Source organism: Oncorhynchus masou, chromosome 8, assembly GCF_036934945.1.
Source record: "Oncorhynchus masou masou isolate Uvic2021 chromosome 8, UVic_Omas_1.1, whole genome shotgun sequence".
NCBI classification, from domain to species: domain Eukaryota; kingdom Metazoa; phylum Chordata; class Actinopteri; order Salmoniformes; family Salmonidae; genus Oncorhynchus; species Oncorhynchus masou.
This window is the reverse complement of record NC_088219.1, coordinates 21,459,428-21,483,081: the sequence shown is the minus strand read 5'-3', so window position 1 is coordinate 21,483,081 and position 23,654 is coordinate 21,459,428. Positions and strand designations below refer to the sequence as shown.

Below are 23,654 nucleotides of genomic sequence, written 5' to 3'. Positions count from 1 at the left end.
ACCCTGACTGCTCCTCCTCCTGGTTGTATGACACTACCCATGCCCTCTCCTCCTCCTCCTCCCTAACAGATACTACTCCTGGTATCTATAACCACTGACCACCACTGGAAGATCATGTCTTGTGTTTTTATCTGTGTGTACGCTAGGCTCAGGAGTGGACAAGCCAGTCGGAGAGATATCCATACAGATTGACCTATTCACCCATCCTGGGACTGGGGAGCACAAAGTCACTGTCAAAGGTTCTTAAAGGGATTTGTAAAGGTTTAAGGGAACATGACTATAATGAACCATTATCTCTGTCTCTCCCTGTCCCAACAAACTAACAATCTCCTTCCTCATTGTGTATCAGTGGTGGGAGCCAATGATCTGAAGTGGCAGACGTCTGGGATGTTCCGGCCCTTTGTGGAGATCACCATGATCGGACCCCACCTCAGTGACAAGAAGCGCAAGTTCCAAACCAAGTCCAAGAACAACAGCTGGGCGCCCAAGTTCAACGAGACCTTCCACTTGTGAGTGCAGAGCCAAGCAATAGTACAGCCTGTTACCTACAATAACCAATAGTAGCCCTTTGAAATAGCCAATGCTCATCGTAAAAAAGAAAACTCTCCCTCCCCTCAATGTCTCCTCAGTGTCCTGGGCAACGAGGATGGCTTTGAGTGCTACGAACTTCAGATGTGTGTGAAGGACTACTGCTTTGGTCGTGCTGACCGGGTGGTGGGCATGGCTGTGATGCAGCTGAGGGACGTGGCAGAGAAAGGCAGCGTGGCGTGCTGGTGCCCTCTGGGCCAGAGTATCACCATGGATGAGACAGGCCTCACCGCCATGCGCATCCTCTCCCAGCGTTCAAACGACGAGGTGGCCAAGGAGTTCGTCAAACTCAAGTCTGAGATACGTTCTGCAGAGGAGGGCAGATGAGGTCTCCCTAAAGGAGGGGAGGAGTGTGAAGGGCCTCTAGTAAAGACAAGTGGAGAGGGATGGGAGAACCTTTATCACAGAAGGAAAGCCGCTCGACTTTGGACTAATAATGTTTCCTGGCTGCTACTGGCTGTTTGATGGACACTGGTTCACCAACATACGGTCACTATTTATCACACTCACCTTATGAATCTCTCACTCACTATATCATTCACACACATAGTTTCTCTTTCACTAAGTGGTTATTACACACACTCACACGATACTGTACTTCCTGTGGGTCTGCCAGTCTTGCACTATGGACATGCCATGGGCTTTATGTGCCAGTCACCTCCCTGCCAGCCTGTATGTACTTCAATACAGGGTCTCATCCCACAAATGTTTGTCATGTGCAATACCCCCCCAACTGTGGCCGTACGATTGATGCCTTACACTTTGGAAGCTGTGAATGTTTGAAGTTTAGACTGTAACCTATAGTACAAAATTGTTTATTTATCTTCCTCAATCTCACTTTAGTGTTCTTCAGGATCCGTGTTGAAGTCTCATCGATGCTACTTTAAGGGTCCAAACACGGGATGTCTTGTTAATGTTGGTGCATCGGTCAAGGTAGATTCACCTGGTTTCTATCCTTTTGACTTCTACCACATGTCAAGTATCCTGCTCTTAAATATAGTGTAAAAATACATTGGTTTCTGCTGTAGAAATGGAAAGTGTTTTTGGGGGGGGGGGGGGTTGCATTGAAAGTGGTGCCTTGTGGTGTTTCTGAAGTGATTTTACATTTGAGTCATCCACCTATTTTCTGACTTGAGGTACTGTAATGCGAACAGCACTCAATGTAAAGTGTTGTAAGTTATGTGTGCCCTGCCAGAAATTGGGCTCTCATTCCTGACCCATTAATCCCGTAAGTGTACAGTGTTGACAATACACATTGAATTAGTATTTTCTATAATGCTTTTGAGTCTAAATTCAATCAAACCAAGCTATGAGGGGTGGCCAGTCCTCTTCTGACTGTGCTGGGTGGAGATAAATTGACATCAACATCGTCAACCCAAGGGATGCCTTCAATAGAGAGAGAAACTTCCATTATGGATAGATGGAGATGTGAGCATGTTTAATCGCTTATTACAGTACATCAAAGTGCAGTGGTGTATGGAGGGCCCTGTCTTAAACTTTGTATTCACTAGGAAATAACCCTGGCGAAGACATTTAAAACATGTTTTACAAACATTTGGCTAATCTTGCCAACCCTCTATGACACACCCCTTTTATTTATCGTTTTTTTGAATGTATTTATTCCAGATGACGAATGGGGTCTACTATTGCAAAAACAAAGAGGGCTACTAGATAGCATTTGAGTATTGTTTGCAGTGGTTGTTTTGAATGGCTTTGTGCTACAGTACCCTACAGATACTAACTGGACCTACAGGATATTTTGGGACCAGAGGAGTTTAAACAGTTTTTGTCTCCGTTGAGGAAAAAAAAATATTTTCCAGCTATGTTTCCTTGTATCTCTGAGTGGCCTTGCTACTGTGATGATAATAGAAGCTGTCTATTTAATACCTGTTTTACCCCTTATTTTCTGTGTATTTCTTTTGTTGAACAACAATAGAGGATTGGTCAATTTGCCCGAAATCAACTGTATTTAATCATTTTGAAGGATTTATATTTGTTTAATATTTGTTGAGATGTAGTTATTCTCTTAGTCTTTTTTAAATTTGACATTGAAAATGTGTGTAAACCTTTTTTGGAAACAATAATGGTGGAGCTGTTCGGTACTGTATCAATTCGCTTAAGGTGTGATGCATGCCAGTCAACTTCCTCATAGAAATGAGGGGAGAAAAAAATCACACTCGTACTGAAAATATTTTTGTATTTGTCAAGTAACACTGCCATTGTACATACAATTATAGTCTGTTTGTTGAATAGGAAACCACTGCAAAATCACACACTGCAGAAGTTATATCTGGGCTTTATATACAGTATCTACTGTACCAACATGAAGTCCTACATCTTTTGGGCTGTTGATTTAGGGAAAAATGTCTACCTTTAAGGAAGGCACTGCCACTTAACATTACATGTTCCTTGTGCCAAGCTGTCCCCAATTGTTCACTTTTTATCATTTCATTCTGTTTTTAATACATTGTTTTTTTTAAACTTGTGAACTTTTGCACTACTATTAAATCACCACAATAGTTAGCACGTATAGTATATCAGTCAAAGTACTATTGTGAAGTTTTATTTGTATTATTGCTACTGGATAACATTTGGTATTGATCATTTACAATGTGTACATTCCAATTTATGAATTTTGTATAAAGTATAAAGTATTTAACAAATATCTGTTGATGTGTCTGGTTTTCCTTTACAAAAAACATGAACAGTTATTCATGAATTTTTTACATGACGTGTTTTTTTTCCTGCTGGTTTTTGCCAGTAATATTTAGTTTGATAATCAGCATTATTTCATATTGCAGCTATGTTATTTGTAAGAGGTAAAATACAAACCATTGCATAAAACTAAAGAATGTTAGATGTTCACAAATCTCCGTTTCCATTTGGTATTTTGTAAATGGCTGGAGGATACCTTGCCATTTCTCTCCAAGCTGCCGGTGTTGAGCTTGGTAGAGCCTTGTTTTATAATAAACACGTGCCCTTAAAAGACCACTGTGCCCTTGAAGAAGGGTCATGAAGATGTCTTATCACCACAAGGTAAGACATGCACTCAATAAGAATGACAGTGTCTCTTCAACATTCCTTGGTATCATGTGCGTGTATGTATTTGTGTGTGTGACCGTGCTTCTGTGGCTGTGCATCCATTTGCCCATTGGCTCATAATGAAGTCCTGGGGACTACAGAGGACCCTTTTGTACTCGTGTCCAGGTTTTGGATTTCACCTGTGGCTCTGAAGCTCTGAGATTCTGTTCAACATCCTCCCCCCACTTTCATAACAATCATCACAATTCCGATGGTATTAACACTTCTAGTCCACATACGAGCAATGCCACGTTCCAAAGGGTAACACACATAGACTTTAATCAAAATATAGAAAATATTATAACGTGCAGTATGACTGTTTTGATATGAATTCATATATAGGAAGTGGAAAATAGTGTGTCTGCGCATGCGTCCCCACCTCAGGGTGTGTGTGACATGCCTGGTATCCTCTGATCTTCCAGGTCATTGCCCCATTGTTTGTTCTGATTGGCCAGTGTCTGTCCCTCACCTCAGTTTTACTGCTGCTCAGCACCTGCCTCTGCTTCGTGTCTCAACATCCAGGTCCAAAGATCGCTGGCTGCAGTGTTTACTCTAGCTCTGTGCCATTACCCTTAGGGGGATCCCGTTCTGTTTCCTGTAGCTGCCCATGACTTTGCCTCCCCCACCTCCTCACACCCCACCTCTGGGACTCCACCTGCTCTGCTCCACTCCTGCCTTCTACCTAGGAGTCTCAGGAGCCCCTCTGGGTCTGCGTCTTGGTGTAAGTGTGTTTGCCCAGACTGAAGCGCAGTTCCGTCTCCTGGATTTACTCTAGTTCAACTGAAAGGGAGGGTGTGTTGAGTGAGAGAAGCGGGTGTCGTTGGAGACATCCTTAGGCCTACTTCCTGCCCGTCTTTGTTGTACCTGTCTGTGTTCTGTTGAAGGACCTTGACTTTCCTGAGGGACTCCGATATCATTCTTCTCACAGGTATGTGACTGGACATTATTTGCTTTTCTCCAATAATACTGCTGCTAACAATTAAGTGAACCTGTGCCTGGGATCTGTGTAGAACGGGTCTGTCGACAAGTTCAGAGACTTCAGAGATACAGTATTTGGCTAATAAGGAAAAGCTGATCAGTTAATCACTCTGACATACAGCATCCTAATGAATTTGAACATAAAACCACTGGGCACAGATGTCAATTCAACGTCTGATCAATGTTGCTTTAACATAATTTAAATTACCTGTTGCAGTGACTGTATTACCACCACACCGGCGGTCACAGGTCATGAAAACATTCAAATTCCACATGACCGTTTAGTCACGGTAATTAGGCTGCTCCAAGCTCTGATGCTGCTGATGGTCAGTAGTAGCCTACCAAACTTGCTAACTGCCTGGTACTCGGCACTCTATTGTCCCTCTAATCACTCTGACATCAATGCAAATGTATTAGAAAATCTAATCAAACAGTTCATGAGAGCGCATGAGCTCATGAACATTTCAATCGGCTATGCAATTGCGCGAGAAAACAGAGTGGTGGCCTCTACTAAAAAGAAGAGAATCAGCTTTCTATAGGCTAGGCCTACTATATTTATTTTTCAACTTTCCTAATGTTACGCACATTGCTTATATTTAAAACAGGAGTATAGCAAATGAATGAACCACAGGAAAAGAGTCCTTCATTCGCTATTTAAGTACATGTATTTTTTCCAGCTGTCCCTGTTTCGATACAGGTGCATGATAATGGTCCATTCTAAATCAAAACAAATTTCACACATATGTTATTTAGTATCTGTAAATACAAGATTAAGTCTGATGGGTGACAATATTAGCCTATCACTTGTGAATGATATATTATCATTTGTGAATGATGCCCAGCCCAAGACACAATGCCTTTTTTGTGACTTTTTCTAATCATAGTCGCACACTGGGGCAGCAGGTAGCCTAGTGGTTAGAGAGTTGGACTAGTAACCAAGATCGAATCGCTGGGCTGACAAGGTAAAAATCTGTCGTTCTGCCCCTGAACAATACAGTTAACCCACTGTTCCTAGGCTGTCATTGAAAATAAGAATTTGTTCTTAACTGACTTGCTTAGTTAAATGAAGGTTAAATTAAAATAAACACCTCATGTCGCCTAACCATAGGCCTATATGTTTTGTTACGTTTGTATCACAACTGAAGTGGCCAAATAACTTCTTAAATTGAAGCATTGCATGCATAATTGCATTTGCAGTCACTTTTGATAATGGTATTTTACGCTAATGGAATATTTGCGCTTATAGCTTACTACCATGTGCACATTTTTGGGCTTATAATGTAAATAAATAGCCTAATAGTTTAACATTTTAAGCTAAATGTTCTGATCTGCTGTGTCAGCCAGATTGTGTAAAACTGTTTCTTTTAATGGTAGTGGTTGTATTCATTTTGGATCTATCGCATCCCACAACTGTCCCAGGCAAGGTTTGGAATAGATTGACAGAGGCTAGTGATTTTGCTGTTCAAAAGGCCTACTCACCTTGTTGGCTGATGAAAAGTAAATGTGGACAGTTTTTCCAATATCTTCAATATGCAGCTTGGAATTGGATAAGGAACCACGCAGTTGCATCCCCGATGTGACTGTCTTCACTTGTAGCCTGTAAGAAAAACCCGTCATGTGATGGAGAGCACAGCACCTAGGGAGAAGGGCACAACGGCCACTGGCCCAAAAAAAGGCATGGATTTTTTTAGGTGCGTTACGGCCACACAAAGGGGATGCAGCCGTGAAATTCTAGGAATTGATCATCAAGTGCTTGTCAAATTGTGAATGAGAGACTGATGTAGTGTGTACAGCCGAGCTCATGCCTTTCAAGCAACTTTCCAGCAACTTTTTTTCAAATCATCATTAGTCTCATCATGCAGCCTTACAATGTATTAAAAATCAAAACATATAGCCCAAGGTTTGTAGAACAACTAAAGTAACATTAATAACTCTAAATATAAAATATAGATATTCATATTTCTTTGTTAACCGCTCAACACAGAATAGCTGCATGTGCGCACACCAATCGTTTGGAGATAATATTCTTTCTATTTTATTTAGCTTTGTTCAATTATATTTTTCATACTATAAAATAATGCCACTGAAGTCTATGCAAATCTTGTCTGCTAAAAGAACTAGTGTAGACCACAGCCACTTGGCATAACCAGATCAGGACCTAATATTAGGACAACTCAGATTATGCTATTCTGTTCTTCTGAAATAGACTACATGTTCTGCATATCATAGACCTGTCTTTACAATAAGGGGTTTATTGTAAAGGTGTAGGCTGTATTACATGGATTTATTAGACTTTTTAAAATGTAGATGTTCCAAAGGTCTGCTTGTAGGCTATGTGTGGAAGCCAGGAAATGTTTAAATGTGTTTATGTTAATTAACGGTCAATTACCGTGAGACCGACAGTTATTTGCTTGGAAATCACTGGCTGATGAAATTTCGTGACCACCACAGCCCTACGTGGAAACAACGTTGATTGAACCAGTGTGTGTGCCCAGTGGGTACTTTGTATCAAAGTGTGTGTGTGTGTTCTGGTACAATGCAGGGAGTAAATATTCCCAATGTGAAAGTTTAAACTAAAACAAAAATGAAAGAAATATGGGTGTGGGAAAGCATGGAATTGGGGAGAAGTTTTGGCTTTTGGTGTTGTGGTGGGCGTGAGAGGGTAAGATTACTTTTTGACCTGTGGTTTGGAGTGAATTTTGGCTGTTTATTTGTGAGTTTCTGCCAAAACAGATGGTCATTGAACTGTACAATTTCATGGTGAAAAACTTGTCAGGGGAAGATACTATAAATATATATATTATTATCTTATTTATAGTATCTTCCTCTGACAAGTTTATATATAATAGTTTCTGTACTTCTAAGGCTTTCTATTTACTTGAATGTATGGTGTGTGGGCTGTGTATGAGGTTTTTGAGCTGGTGGCAGCCATCACAGAGGAGCTAGAAGACTGATAAGGAGACTGATAAGGAGACTGATAAGGAGACTGATAAGAGAATTTTGTGACTTCAGGCAGGCGAACATAATGTGGGGAATACCAGGTCTAATGTTCAGGGTTATTAGCGAGCTCAAGTGTAGTGACTGAGTATGGATTATCAAGTGTATTTTGCTCTGGTACAAATGGTTGATAAGGAGTGGCTCTACTACATCTCAACATGGCATTTACTCTACCAGTGAGCATGAGCTTTTACAAGAGCTTCATCCTTAATATCAGAAACTATACATTTGACTCCTCTTTATACTGGATTTAAAATAAATACAAATATATAGAGATTTTTTTTAATCATCTTTATTTAACTAAGTAAGTCAGTTAAGAACACATTTTTATTTACAATGACACCCTACCAAGGAACAGTGCCTTGTTCAGGGGCAGAACGACAGATTTTACCTTATCCGGTTGGGGGTTTGATCCAGCAACCTTTTGGTTACTGGCCCTACACTCTAACCACTAGGCTACCTGCCACCCCAGACTTGCCTTGATCAGATCTGTATTTTTTTATATTTCAAACAAAATTCAAAGCCTCCTCATGGAACAATTTACACTGTAATAAAGAGGATTCATAGTTTATCTTCATGGATATGGCCTAAAATATTCCCAGATTATGGTTGATCTTCATTTAAAAAGCTCCAGCCACAGTAATCCAGAAGAATAAAACCCAAACATAAATTATATTTATGAAATTCAAATTTCATGTTTTTTTTTTAAATCCGGTCTACTCCGTGACTAATTTAACCTGTGTCTGTAACCTGTTCATAAAAACCAGTGCAATGTCCATAACTCAACAGATTATCTCAAGTCAATTCGGTCATTTCTGTATAAAGCTCATTAGATCACATCAATGCCATTTTCACAAAATGTTCATTTGAAAGTTAATGATTCTTGGTGTTCATTTAGATATCAGGAAGCTCATTTGCATAGGGAACAGGCTTGTGTGTCTGTGTGTGCATGTGGATATGTGTGGGGGCGGGGCCAGTGATTAAAGAATTCTCACTCTCACCAATAGTGTAAAACTGATAAGTGGTCGTTGCCAAGGATACTACACATAGGCCTATGTTAGTACAACCCTGCAAGGCTCACCATGAACTTGTCATAAAATGATTATAGCTGTTCCACACTTGCTGTTCCACACACTGGTTAGAGTGTATAGACCTGCTGTAAATGAGACTGTTCCGCTCCCTTCGCTCTGTCAGAACACGGTTACAATATACTGTAGCTGTACCACAAGTATGGAGAAATCATCATGGTCAGGAAGTTTCCCAACCTTGCTTCTCATCATTTGATATTATGAGTTTCACTTTGTGATTCCATTATTATTCAAGCTATTATTCAACATCAGCCATCTGTTTCTTCTCCCAGGTGTGATATGGGAGTGATGAGCTGAACATGGGGTCGCTACTGTCACAATTGCGTCTGGAGTGTGGGAGGAAGGAAGTAAAAGGTGAGTTAACTGACCTGCTGTAGTCTAGCCCCAGCTCTGATGTGGAGAGCATCCCCAGAGTTTATTATTTTACTGCCACGCCTGTGATCTGGCTATCTGTGTCCCAGCCCTTAATGGGCTAAAGCCAACATTTACTTGTGGAAGAGTTGGGCAGTCTATTGCCACACCTGTGATATATAATTGATGTTGTGTTTCCCCCTACAGAGGAAGAAAGACACCTGCGAGCAAATGACAGAGAATTCAACTTGTCTTACGAGTATGCTGTGAGTACTGCTGTCGATTACTCATTCCAAGCCATTGTTTACATTGTGTGTCTGCATGTTATGTTTTCTTGTGTATTTGTCACAGTAACATATTCCCCTCTTGCTTCCCTTGCAGGACAATGCCATTAAAACCTCAAAATACAATATCTTCACCTTTCTCCCGCTCAATCTGTTTGAGCAGTTCCAAAGGCTGGCCAATGCCTACTTCCTCTTCCTCCTCTGTCTCCAGGTAACCTTTACACAGCCTTTAATGCAGCCACTCTAAGCCTTATTCTGTCAATGCTGCACAGGGCTGATGCCTGTAGATATAGTGTATCCGGAAAGTACTCAGACCCCTTGACTTTTTCCACATTTTGTTACGTTACAGCCTTATTCTAAAATGTATTAAATAAATAAATAAATGTCCTCATCAATCTACACACACTACCCCATAATGACAGCGAAAACAGATTTGAAATATTTGCAAATGTATTAAAATTTTAAAACAGATACCGTATTTACGTAAGTATTCAGACCTTTTGCTATCAGGTGCATCCTGTTTCCATTGATCATCCTTGAGAAGTCCACCTGTGGTAAATTCAATGGATTGGACATGATTTGGAAAGGCACACCTGTCTATATAAGGTCCCACATTTGACAGTGCATGTCAGAGCAAAAACCAAGCCATGAGGTCGAAGGAATTGTCCGTAGAGTGAGACAGGATTGTGTCGAGGCACAGATCTGGGGAAGGGTACCAAAAAATGCCTGCAGCAATGAAGGTCCCCAACAATGCAGTGGCCTCCATCATTCTTAAATGGAACAACTTTGGAACCACTAAGTCTCTTCCTAGAGCTGGCCTCCCAGCCAAACTGAGCAATCAGGGGAGAAGGGCCTTGGTCAGGGAGGTTACCAAGGACCAGATGGTCACTCAGACAGAACCCCAGACTTCCTAGGTGGAGATTGGAGAACCTTTCAGAAGGACAACCATCTCTGCAGCATTCTACCAATCAGGCGTTTATAGTAGAGACGGAAACCACTCCTCAGCCTGCTTGGAGTTTGCCAAAAGGCACCTAAAGGAACATGATTCTCTGGTCTGACGAAACCAAGATTGAACTCTTTGGCCTAAATGCCAAGTGTCATGTCTGGAAGAAACCTGGCACTATGCTGAAGCATGGGGGTGGCAGCATCATGCTGTGGGGATGTTTTTCAGCAGCAGGGACTTTGAGACTAGTCGGGATCAAGGGAAGATGAATGGAGTAAAGTACAAATAGATCCTTGATGAAAAGCTGCTCCAGAGCACTCAGGGTCTCAGACTGGGGTTTACCTTCCAACAGGACAACAACACTAAGCACACAGACAAGACAACGCAGGAGTGGCTTCAGGACAGGTCTCTGAATATTCTTGAGTGGCCCAGCCAGAGCCCGGATTGAACCGATCAAACATCTCTGGAGCGACCTGAAAATAGCTGTGCAACGACACTCCCCACCTAACCTGACAGAGCTTGAGAGGATCCACAGAGAATAATGGGAGAAACCCCCCAAATACTGGTGTATCAAGCTTGTAGCTTCATACCCAAGAAGATTTGAAGCTGTAAATATACCAAAATGTTGAATCTGAGTGCAAATGTATATTTCTTCATAGTATCCACATAAGCTCCCTCATGGCCTGGAGCTGGCTGTGGGCTTATACTATATTATAGGTTGCAGCAGTACTAATTGGCAGCAGAATGTTGAGTCCCTGCTGGTGATGTTTTGTCTCTCCTGGATCCTCTCAGCTCATCCCAGAGATATCATCCCTGTCCTGGTTCACCACCGTGGTCCCCCTGGTCCTGGTGCTCTCCATGACCATGGCTAAGGACGGCAGCGACGACATAGTGAGCTCAACGTCTACTAATTACAGTATTAAGACCAGATACAGAACATGGTTTCTACATAGACCTGTTTTTTTCTGGTCTCCAGATCCTAATATTCCCTCTCCTTCACCTGTGTAGAACAGACACAGATGTGACAGACAGGTGAACAACCGGAAGGTGGAGGTCCTCATCGATGGAGAGTGAGTCTCTCTTCCCTTTGTCTTAGCTTGTTTCTCAGTGCTTGGAAAGTGCTTGAATGTCACAGATTAGCTCTCAAGAGGTCTGTATATTTGTTGTGTATGCATCAGGTGGTGATTTGTTAGTCAGTGTTAGCATTCTCAAACACCAGATGTCACTCTAGGCTTGCTTTAGCGCAGCATCATTACGATCTTGCTCTTTTCAGACTAAGGAGTGAAAAGTGGATGGATGTTCAAGTTGGGGACATCATCAAGCTGGAGAATAATCAGTTTGTCACGGTAAGGTTGGAGGTGTCTGCTGAGGGTCAAAGGGCAGATGTACCACAGAAATACAATCAGCCAGTGTAGGTCACCAGTCATTCTACAGGATAGGAAATCGGACTAATTTATATTTCAAGTAAGTCATCATTTATGGGGTTTCACATTAACATTCTATAGCTCTCTCTCTTTATCACTCTCTTTCTCCAGGCCGATCTCCTGTTGCTGTCCAGCAGTGAGCCTCTCAACCTCATCTACATAGAAACAGCTGAACTAGATGGGTGTGTCTCTGTTGCGTTCATGCATGTGTTTGTGTTTACCTTTGACACCAAAGATATTTCACTGCCTTTCTTAATTGTATGAGCTCTTCCTCTTTCTCTGTGTTTCTCATCCTGCCCTCCTCCTCCTTTAGAGAAACTAACTTGAAGGTGAAGCAGGCCCTGACTGTAACAGGTGAACTGGAGGATTGCATAGAGAAACTGGCCAACTTCAACGGTAAGACTGGAAAAAAGTTTAGATTATCATGGCTTAAAAGTCTAGATCTTATGAATCAGAATATTCTTAACTATTGTACAGTCCCTGAACTTCTCTGTCCCTGTGTAGGCGAGGTGCGCTGTGAGCCACCCAACAACCGCCTAGATAAGTTCACTGGCACCCTGACTCTGAAGGGAGAGATGTACTCCCTGGACAACGAGAAGGTCCTGCTGAGAGGCTGTACTCTGAGGAACACCCAGTGGTGCTTCGGCCTGGTCGTCTTTGGAGGTGAGTCTCACCGGTCCACATAATGTCAGAGAAATTACCTAAGCCTTAAAAAAATATATCCACAACTGATGATCAATCTATTTCCTCTTCCAGGTCCAGACACCAAGCTGATGCAGAACTGTGGAAAGACTACATTGAAACGGACCAGCATTGATCGCCTCATGAATGTTCTGGTGCTGAGTGTGAGTATGACTATACATACACACACAGTCATCACACACACACTTCTTAATAACTGTCGTGTTTGGTCTTCCAGATCTTTGGTTTCCTGGCGGTTATGTGTTTAATCCTGGCCGTTGGGAATGGAATCTGGGAGTACCAGGAGGGCTCTAAGTTTGCTGCATTCCTACCCAAGCAAGAGGGGGTTAACGCTCCCTTCTCAGCCTTCCTCACCTTCTGGTCCTACGTCATCATCCTCAACACTGTGGTGCCTATATCCCTCTATGTCAGGTCAGTGCACTTCACATATTATCCAGTCATTCACTGCAATTGCATCTGTGTCCAAATGTGTTACTTCTACTGTGCCTTTGATGACAGGACTACATCACCATGAATCATCAATGTGAATTGTTTGCATTTCTCTCTCCCTCTCTCTCTCTCTCTCTCTCTTTCTCTTTCTCCTGTGTTTTGGGTGCAGTGTGGAGATCATTCGCCTGGGGAACAGTTTCTACATAGACTGGGACAGGAAGATGTACTATCCCAAGAGTGACACGCCTGCCGAGGCCAGGACCACCACGCTCAACGAGGAGCTGGGCCAGATCAAATACATCTTCTCTGACAAGACTGGAACACTCACACAGAACATCATGACCTTCAACAAGTGTTCCATCAACGGGAAGTCCTATGGTGAGGCCTGGCGCTGAAATACACACACTTATATCAAATCAAATCAAACTGTATTTGTCACATGCGCCGAATAAAACCGGTGTAGACCTTACCGTGAAATGCTTACAAACAAGTAAAAAATACTGTATATATTTTTTACATTTATTTATATATATTCATAGTTTTGATGTCGTCACTATTATTCGACGATGTAAAAAATTGTTGAAATAAAGAAAAACCCTTCAATGAGCAGGTATGTCCAAACTTTTGACTGGTACTGTATATATAAACACATGAGAAATAAAACACACAAGAATGAACCTATATACAAGGAGTACCATTGCCATATCAATGTGCAGGGATGGATGGTAATAGCGGTAGATGAAGGAAAAAGGTCAAGTCTATTACTCTAAGCACGTATCATGTGTTTACACACACGGTAAGGCATACATTAATACACATAGGTGGCAGTCATTCACTGTACCATATAACTGACTAAATGTGTTTCTGTTCTCCAGGGGAGTTGTTGGACTTTTCTGGACAAAGAGTGGAGATTAATGAGGTGAGAGGAGGAAAAGGGTGTGTTGGGTTTATGGATTTAAATGTATGAAAGAAAATCTCTAAGGCCATTTCTTTGGCAATAAATCCTTACATTCCCGTGGCACTAACATTCCTAACCCTCACTCACTCTCTGGTAGAAAACAGAGAAGGTGGACTTCTCTTGGAACAACCTGGCCGACCCAAAGTTCTGTTTCCATGACCACAGCCTAGTGGAGGTGGTGAGGGAGGGCAACCCCGAGGTGCAGGCCTTCTTCCGCCTGCTTGCGTTGTGCCACACCGTCATGCCCGAGGAGAAGAAGGAGGGTGAGAAAGGGACTCCTGCTGGATTCACATGTTATTGCATTGGTGTGGGTGATAATGGACTGCGGCTTGAGGTAGAAGTTGCACAGTGGTTGGGAGGACAACTTCTACCTACTCCATAAACTAGACAAGGTGACTAGTAAATATCTTCCAATTATTGTGATCTTCTAGGTGAATTGTACTACCAGGCCCAGTCACCAGACGAGGGAGCTCTGGTCACAGCAGCCAGGAACTTTGGCTTTGTTTTCCGCTCTCGTACGCCAGAGAGCATCACTGTGGTGGAGATGGGAGAGCTGGTCACCTACGAGCTGCTGGCTGTACTGGACTTCAACAACGTCCGCAAGAGGATGTCGGTCATCGGTGAGTCCAACAAACACTAACCGTTACGCCTTAAGAATTATAGGGGAATATGTTCTGAAACTGTAGCTATTTAGAATTATCTGAATGATATGTGAAGTTTGTTCAAACATTGATGGCTTTATTGTAACCGATTGACATTGAGATTTAAGTTAATAACAAAACCTGATTATGTGTTGTGTGGCCCCTAGTCCGCAGTCCGGAGGGCAAGCTGACTCTTTACTGTAAGGGAGCAGACACCATCATCTTTGAGAGACTGAACCCTTCTTGCAGCAAACTAAAGGAGGTCACCACCGAACACCTCAATGTGAGTAACCAGCTTCTGTGTGTCCGTGTTTAGAATTCTGTATTTATTTTGTGGAGCATGCGAATATATGTAAAATCTTACACAAGATGAACTACATCCTGTATGTCCAACTCTGTACCCATGTGTTAGGATCTAACTCTAAAGTAACTGTTCCATTGACAGGAGTATGCTGGGGATGGTCTGCGTACGCTGGCTCTGGCCTACAAGGACATAGACCCAAAGTATATGGAGGAGTGGAAACTGCGCCACCATGAGGCCAGCACTGCCATGGACGAGAGGGAGGAGAAGTTGGATGCGCTGTATGAGGAGATCGAGAAAGGCCTGCTGGTGGGTGCTACAGACAAAAGTATCATGACAATGTCCTACAAGACAATCCACGAGCACAATATCAACTGAATCTTTCATGTTTGTACCGGTATGTGTGTGTAGCTGTTAGGATCCACTGCAGTAGAGGATAAGCTACAGGATGGAGTGCCTCAGACCATTGAGCAGCTCTCCAAAGCCGACATCAAGATCTGGGTGCTCACTGGAGACAAGCAAGGTGGGTTATCTTCCTTAGAATATACTATCAATAGGCTACAATAGTTTTCTCTGGCACACCTTGATTCTCTTTTCTCTCTGTCGGAACAGAAACGGCAGAGAACATTGGCTACTCCTGCAACATGTTGCGAGAGGAGATGACCGACGTGTTCATCGTGTCGGCAAACACAGCAGAGGAAGTCAGAAAGGAGCTCCAGTGAGTCCACAGACAGACTATTGTCAATCACTTTCGTAGCTTGACGCACCACAGTAAGGGGACATGTAAACGTATCTCTCTCTCCCTGACCAGGACCGCAAGGAGGAAGATGAGACCTGATGGACCAGAGGAGCCGACAGTCACGAAGAGTAGAAGTGGCCTGTTTTGTCTTTTAAAGACCGAGACGGTGGCAGATGAACCAGTGGATGGAGAATACGCTATGGTGATTAACGGACACAGTCTGGTAAGGACCAGGACTCTGGTGGTTCACAGGACAAGTTACTGGAAACATAAAACTTATATTCTGATTTGACATATGTTGTAATCACTTTTCATAATCTCTGTTCCAATCTCTGTTTCATTCATTTCTCTGTCTTTCCACTACTCCCTCTCCCCTCACCCCTACCTCCCCCTCTCCTCCCTCCCTCTCTCTCCACTCACCCCTACCTCCCCCTCTCCTCCCTCCCTCTCCACTCACCCCTACCTCCCTCCCTCTTCCTCCCCCACACCCCTACCTCCCCTCTCCTCCTCCTCCCTCCCTCCCTCCCCTCACCCCTACCTCCCCCTCTCCACTCACCCCCTCCTCCCTCCCTCCCTCTCCACTCACCCCTCTCCTCTCTCCCCTCTCTCTCCCCTCACCCCTCTCCTCCCTCCCTCCCCTCTCCACTCACCCCCCTCTCCCCTCTCTCTCCCTCTCTCTCCCCTCACCCCTCTCCTCCCTCCCTCCCTCTCCACTCACCCCTCTCCTCCCTCCCTCTCTCTCCCCTCACCCCTACCTCCCCCTCTCCTCCCTCCCTCTCCCTCCCCCTCACCCCTACCTCCCCCTCACCCCTACCTCCCCTCACACCCCTACCTCCCCTCACCCCTACCTCCCTCTCCTCCCTACCTCCCCTCACCCCTACCTCCCCTCTCCTCCCTCCCTCTCCACCCAGGCCTTTGCCCTGGAGAAGGACATGGAGATGGAGCTGCTGCGGACAGCGTGTATGTGTCAGACGGTGATCTGCTGCAGGGTGACTCCACTGCAGAAAGCCCAGGTGGTGGAGCTGGTGAAGAAGTACAAGCAGGCTATCACTCTGGCCATCGGCGACGGCGCCAATGACGTCAGCATGATCAAGGGTAGGGCTGCTTGATCAAGGGTCAATTATGAGCTCCGATTATGAGCTGCTTGATCACTGTGAAGGTGTTGAAGGATCCTGATTCTTGATGCTAAATGTTTGACTGCTGTTATGATTCCTCTAATTAACTCATACACACACGCATCCTCTCCATCTCTCTCCCACCACCCCTCTCCCTCTCTCTCCCACCACCTCTCCCTCTCTCTTGCCCTCCCTTCCTCTCTCCCCCCTCTAGCTGCTCATATAGGAGTAGGTATATCAGGTCAGGAGGGAATGCAGGCGGTGCTCTCCAGTGACTTCTCCTTCGCTCAGTTCCGCTACCTGCAGCGCCTCCTGCTGGTGCACGGCCGCTGGTCCTACCTGAGGATGTGCAAATTCCTGCGTTACTTCTTCTACAAGAATTTCACCTTCACCTTCGTCCACTTCTGGTACGGCTTCTTCTGCGGTTTCTCAGCACAGGTGAGACACAGAGACAGAGGTGCATGCACAGAGACGAGCAGAAAAGTCATGCTTTAGTTTGTTTAGAGTATGACATGTTATTTCCCTTTATAACTAGTGGCAGAAGTAGTTCCTGACATACTGGGCTCTAATGGACCAAGCAACAGTCATGTATCTAATGTGTATTATTTGTTGTTCCCCCTAACAGACTGTGTATGACGAGTGGTTCATCACCCTGTATAACCTGGTTTACACAGCTCTACCTGTGCTGGCGTTGAGTCTCTTTGACCAGGTAATCAGGTCTCTTATGTTAGTATGTCAGTAATGTACGTCAGCCAATTATGTATGCCGATGCAAGAAAGTAGTATGTATGTAATCACATACACTGAGCATACAAAACATTAAGATCTCTCTTTCCATGACATAGACTGACCAGGTCAATCCAGGTGAAAGCTATGATCCCTTATTGATGTCACTTGTTAAATCCACTTCAATCAGTGTAGATGAAGGGGAGGAGACTGGTTAAAGAAGACAATTGAGACTGGATTGTGTATGTGTGCGCTCTTATGTTAGTATGTCAGTAATGTACGTCAGCCAATTATGTATGCCGATGCAAGAAAGTAGTATGTATGTAATCACATACACTGAGCATACAAAACATTAAGATCTCTCTTTCCATGACATAGACTGACCAGGTCAATCCAGGTGAAAGCTATGATCCCTTATTGATGTCACTTGTTAAATCCACTTCAATCAGTGTAGATGAAGGGGAGGAGACTGGTTAAAGAAGACAATTGAGACTGGATTGTGTATTGTGTACGCTTTCGACCCTTGTAGAGTCCATACCCTGACGAATTGAGTCTGTTCTGAGGGCAAAGGGAGGGGAGTGCAACTCAATATTAGGAAGATGTTCCTAATGTTTTGTATATTCAGTGTCTGTGGTGGAAAAATTACTAAATTGTCATACTTGAGTAAAAGTAAAGATACCTTAATAGAAAATTACTCAATTGAAAGTCACCTAGTAAAATTCTATTCTAGTACATTTCTACTTTAGTAAAAGTCTAAAAGTATTCACCTTTTAAAAATACAGTACTTAAGTATCAAAAGTAAATGGAATTGTTCAAAAGTGAAAGAATAAACCATTTAAAATTCCTTATATTAAACAAACCAGACGGCACAAATGTAATTTTTTAATTGATGGATAGCCAGGAGCACATTCCAGACATAATTTACAAACTAAACATTTGTGTTTAGTGAGTCCGCCAGATCAGAGGCAGTAGGGATGACCTGGGATGTTCTCTTGATATGTGTGTGAATTTGTCAATTTTCCTGTCAAAATGTAAAAAGTACTTTTGGGTATCAAGGAAAGTGTATGGAGCAATATTATTTTCTTCAGGAATGTTGTGAAGTAAAAGTTGGCAAAAATATAAATAGTAAAGTGCAGATACACCAAACTACTTAAATAGTACTTTAAAGTATTTTTGCTTAAGTACTTTACGCCACTGTTCAGTGTATGTCTCCCTATATATCTGTGTGTTTAGGATGTAAATGATCGGTGGAGTTTCCAGTACCCCAAGCTCTACGCCCCAGGCCAGCTCAACCAGTACTTCAGTAAGAGGGCCTTTGTCTACACAGTGTTACACAGTGGCTACAGCTCCCTGGTCCTCTTCTTCATTCCCTGGGCAGCCATGTACGACACAGTCCGAGACGACGGCAAAGACATTGTGGACTATCAGTCCTTCGCCCTGCTGGCCCAGACCTGCCTGCTCATTGCCGTCAGTATACAGGTAAGGAGAAGGGAGAAGAAGGGAAATAATATGTGTACTTAAGTTATGGAATTTGGGCATGTGTGGTGGTATATGAATGTTTCAACTGAGACTTAAACCATATTTTCAAACATACAGTTGAAGTCGGGAGTTTACATACACTTAGGTTGGAGTCATTAATTAAAACTTGTTTTTCAACCACTTCACAAATTTCTTGTTAACAAACTATAGTTTTGGTAAGTCAGTTAGGACATCTACTTTGTACATGACACAAGTAATTTTTCCAACAATTGTTTACAGACAGATTATTTCACTTATAATTCACTGTATCGCAATTCCAGTGGGTCAGAAGTTTACATCCACTAAGTTGACTGTGCCTTTAAACAGCTTGGAAAATTCCAGAAAATGATGGCTTTAGAAGCTTCTGATAGGCTAATTGACGTCATTTGAGTCAACTGGAGGTGTACCTGTGTATGTATTTCAAGGCCTACCATCAAACTCAGTGCCTCTTTGCATGAGATCATGGGAAAATCAAAAGAAATCAGCCAAGACCTCAGAAAGAAAATGTAGACCTCCACAAGTCTGGTTCATCCTTGGGAGCAATTTCCAAATGCCTGAAGGTACCATGTTCATCTGTACAAACAATAGTACGCAAGTATAAACACCATGGGACCACACAGCCATCATACCTCTCAGGAAGATGAACAAACTTTAGTGTGAGAAATGCAAATCTATCCCAGAACAACAGCAAAGGACCTTGTGAAGATGCTGGAGGAAACGGGTACAAAAGTATCTATATCGACAGTAAAACGAGTCCTATATCGACATAACCTGAAAGGCCGCTCAGCAAGGAAGAAGCCACTGCTCCAAAACCGCCAAAGAAAAGCCAGACTACGGTTTGCAACTGCAGATGGGGACAAGGATCATACTTTTTGGAGAATTGACCTCTGGTCTGATGAAACAAAAATAGAACTGCTTGGCCATGATGACCATCATTATGTTTGAAGGAAAAAGTGGGAGGCTTGCAAGCCGAAGTACACCATCCCAACCGTGAAGCACGGGAGTGGCAGCATCATGTTGTGGGGGTGCTTTACTGCAGGGGGGACTAGTGCACTTCACATAATAAATGGCATCATGAGAAGGGACAATTATGTGGATATATTGAAGCAGCATCTCAAGACATCAGTCAAAAAGTTAAAGCTTGGTCGCAAATGGGTCTTCCAAATGGACAATGTCCCCAAGCATACTTCCAAAGTTGTGGCAAAATGTCATAAGGACAACAAAGTCAAGGTATTGGAGTGGCCATCACAAATCCCTGACATCAATCCTATAGAAAATGTGTGGGCAGAACTGAAAAAGCGTGTGTGAGCAAGGAGGCCTACAAACCTGACTCAGTTACACCAGCTTTGTAAGGAGGAATGGGCCAAAATTCATCCAACTTATTGTGGGAGGTTTGTGGAAGTATTTTAAGAATGAGTGATGTGCAGTAATCAATTTTACTATCCTAATTTTTTGTGTTGACATCTCGGTTTTCTTTGAAGTCGGAAACATTTGACCCAAGATAAACAATTTAAAGGCAATGCTACCAAATACTAATTGAGTGTATGTAAAATTTTGACCCACTGGGAATGTGATGAAAGTTGTAAAAGCTGAAATAAATAATTCTCACTTCTATTATTCTGACATTTCTCTTTCTTAAAATAAAGTGGTGATCCTAACTGACCTAATTCTTACTAGGATTAAATGTCAGGAATGTGAAAAACTGATTTTAAATGTATCTGGCTAAGGTGTATGTAAACTTCCGACTTCAACTGTACACATACACACTCTGGACTAATGTAGAAGGCATCTCTCTAAACACACACACACACACACACACAGTAACAGAGTCTGAGGTAGCTGCATGTGTCTTTGTTAAAGCTGGGTCTGGACACCCACTATTGGACATCAGTGAACCAGTTCTTCCTGTGGGGCAGTCTGTGTGTGTACTTTGCTGTCATATTCACCATGTACAGCAATGGCATGTTTCTCATCTTCACCTCCTCCTTCCCCTTCATTGGTGAGTAGTACCACTCAGCACCCATCCATCCACCTCCTCTCTCCCTTCATCATTCATGTCTTTCTATCTGAACATTTGGTCAGTGACACTATCTGTAACTGTTTGTTAGCAATCATCATCGCAGCATCTGTCGCAGCAATCATCATCTGAATACATGTTGTGATGCGATACTCTATGTAACAGGCACCGCCAGGAACTCCCTGAACCAGCCCAATGTGTGGCTGACTATGCTACTCACCTCCATCCTCTGTGTGCTTCCCGTGGTGGCATATCGCTTCCTCCGCATCCTGCTGTGGCCCACTGTCAACGACAAGGTCAGATGTCGAGGGTTAACTCCTTTGTAATTGGCATTGAAGATTCACAAATTATTACTTCTCCCTCACTCTCTCTCATTCCTCCTCCTCCCTGTAGGTGAGGTACAAGGTGAGACAGGACAAGGTGTTACCCCCTGCCCCTCGCCGTGTCCAAGCCCGCCGCGCCAGTACCCGCCGGTCAGGCTACGCCTTCTCCCACGCCCAGGGCTACGGTGACCTGGTGACCTCAGGTAGATTCCTGCGGTGGACCCCGAAGAGCCGGCCAGCCCTTTTCTCCCAGACAGACTCCCCATTGGCCCAGACCCAGCCTCAGTTTTATCGCACCATCAATGAGGGGGGGGAGCCACCACTGAGTCCTTAGGAGTGATGACCTAACAGAGCACACAGTGTTCTGGCCATTCAGTCTGAAAATCCTCAATCTATTCCTAAAAGAAAAATCAAATGTCAATCAGCCATGTTTCTGTGAAACACTTCCACTGATGCGAGGATGTGTAACAGTCTTCTGGATGAAAAGTACAAGGACAACCCCAAGCTTAAATTCAGCCAGGTTTAGTTTCAAGATGTATGTATGTGGAAGTACTGTACTTGTAACTGTAAAGAAAAAAGTATTGGTTATACAGCAACAAAATCATGCTGGGCATAAGTCCAAAATGATCATTATGGTACAATGGTCATAGTGGCGGTTGGTGCCGTTTATGATTAGGGAGGACAATTTTTTGTATGGCCTTATTTCTATTACAGCATACTATTGGATGACTCTCATTCATATTCCATTCACCCAGCTCAATGTAACATCTATAGGTTTAGGCTGCTACATCATACTCTAATTTTCCCTATACCCATCATGAGGCTGCTACAACCTAGCCTAGGTGCACATGTCAAAATACAAGTGGGAGTAATCAAGGCGACAGACAGTGCCTGCATCTAGCTGATCTAGGGTGTAATCATTAGTTCAAACCGTTGCAAACAAGAATTTCTATTGGACAAATTCAGGTAGGTTTATTCCTGTTCCGTTTGCTTCTGTTTAAGATCCGTTTTTCAACAGAATTAGCAGAATTAATACACCCCTGATCACCCGCACACACAGCTCACTTTCATAGCAGCCACATACAAACAGCATCATCACTTTGCTCGTTGTATAAATTTTCTCGCTTCTATGCGCTCTCCTCCTCTCACCTTTTCCCTTCACTTGTGGACTTCAGTGCACAACACAACAGTTGTCAGTGACCAGTCAAAAAAACCTTTCCAAGCCAAAGCTTCATACCATAACCACTAAACCGCTTCACACAGCCTACATCGTTGTCACCATATTAGCTTACATCATAGTCAACATAGCTACTAGAAATAACGTGTTAGTAAACCCTCTACACTCACGCAGTACAGTGTACAGCAAGCAGTTTAGCAGTTACACCGGTGGACCCCGGTAAAAAAACGAAAGCTTACCTAGACTTGGAAGAGTTTCAGTGTTGGATAGCCTTAGCCAGCTAACTAACATAAGTAACATTCCTCTCTGTTTGAGCCAGGTGTTTAAGTAGGCTAAATTAAATGGCTGCATTATACCTAGAAAGTGCTGCTTCTCCTTATTTTTTAAAGAAATTATTTTTTTCAAAACTGTTCAACTATTGTCTTTCTCTTTGAGTCAACTACTCACCACATTTTATGCACTACAGGGCTAGCTTATGTTTTCACTACTAGATTAATTCTCTGATCCATTGATTGGATGGGCAACATGTCAGTTCATGCTGCGAGAGCTCTGATTGTTTGGAGGACGTCCTCCGTAAGCCATCATAATTACTGTGCAGGTCTATGGTAGGGGGTGAGAACCATGAGCCTCCTAGGTTTTGTATTGAAGTCATTGTAAACAGACGAGGATGGAAAATAGCTGTCCTCCGGTTACAACATGGTGCTACGCCAGAGTGTGTTGTTGAGGCTACTGTAGACCCTCATTGCAAAACAGTTCATTTAAATGAGTATATTTAGTATAGTTTTATCTAAAAAAAAAAGATCACTTTTTTAAATGTTTCACCCAAAAATTTTAAATTAAATTCACTGAGGATGGTCCTCCCCTGTTTTATTATAGCTTTAATGAATTGTAGTTATTATTGAGTTATTATACAATTTAGTGAGACTGAAAGGGCCTTAAATAACATAATTTTAAACTTTTATACAAACCTTCTTTTTCACATATTGTTCCACCTACATTGTAGTGTCTGTACTCAGGGTGTTGCATTGAGTTATGATATATTATTATTTGAGTGCATTTTGTCAGTCATAGCCTGTTATAACTTTGCCCGATTTATGTTAGTATACCTTAGTAGACATATGTGTGTAATATTTGTTGGACCTACATAAAGATGTTATACTTTTTCTCTCAATCATTGAAACACTAATCATAGACTCTCTAATGTGATTTTAATTATGTACCCTACTTTTTGAGCATTGTACTGCCATAATAAATGTTTGATATTTTTGTATTCCT

The 23,654-nt window shown here is 42.8% G+C and overlaps 2 protein-coding genes across 2 annotated transcripts in view; both read left to right on the top strand.

Annotated features, from left to right (window-relative positions):
- The window catches only part of LOC135544393 (protein unc-13 homolog B-like), a 113,507-nt gene extending 110,254 nt beyond the window's left edge, over positions 1 to 3,253 (top strand). The window contains exons 36-38 of the mRNA XM_064971960.1: positions 147 to 239; positions 350 to 509; positions 630 to 3,253. Coding sequence (XP_064828032.1) covers positions 147 to 239; positions 350 to 509; positions 630 to 915 — 539 coding nt within the window. The 3' untranslated portion in view covers positions 916 to 3,253. The remainder of the gene's footprint in view (positions 1 to 146; positions 240 to 349; positions 510 to 629) is intronic.
- A 957-nt stretch (positions 3,254 to 4,210) lies between these two features.
- LOC135544391 (probable phospholipid-transporting ATPase IM) lies at positions 4,211 to 23,649 on the top strand. Its single transcript, XM_064971957.1, has 28 exons — positions 4,211 to 4,597; positions 9,005 to 9,086; positions 9,291 to 9,349; positions 9,465 to 9,578; positions 11,103 to 11,201; positions 11,319 to 11,380; positions 11,584 to 11,656; positions 11,846 to 11,916; positions 12,048 to 12,130; positions 12,239 to 12,397; positions 12,491 to 12,579; positions 12,654 to 12,847; positions 13,035 to 13,243; positions 13,741 to 13,784; positions 13,921 to 14,086; positions 14,255 to 14,443; positions 14,632 to 14,747; positions 14,910 to 15,074; positions 15,177 to 15,288; positions 15,378 to 15,483; positions 15,577 to 15,727; positions 16,416 to 16,599; positions 16,834 to 17,057; positions 17,245 to 17,328; positions 18,578 to 18,823; positions 20,723 to 20,861; positions 21,045 to 21,175; positions 21,273 to 23,649. The coding sequence occupies exons 2-28, from the start codon at positions 9,032 to 9,034 to the stop codon at positions 21,534 to 21,536; spliced, it is 3,588 nt and encodes a 1,195-aa protein (XP_064828029.1). The 5' UTR covers positions 4,211 to 4,597; positions 9,005 to 9,031; the 3' UTR covers positions 21,537 to 23,649.
- Positions 23,650 to 23,654: the final 5 nt, after the last annotated feature.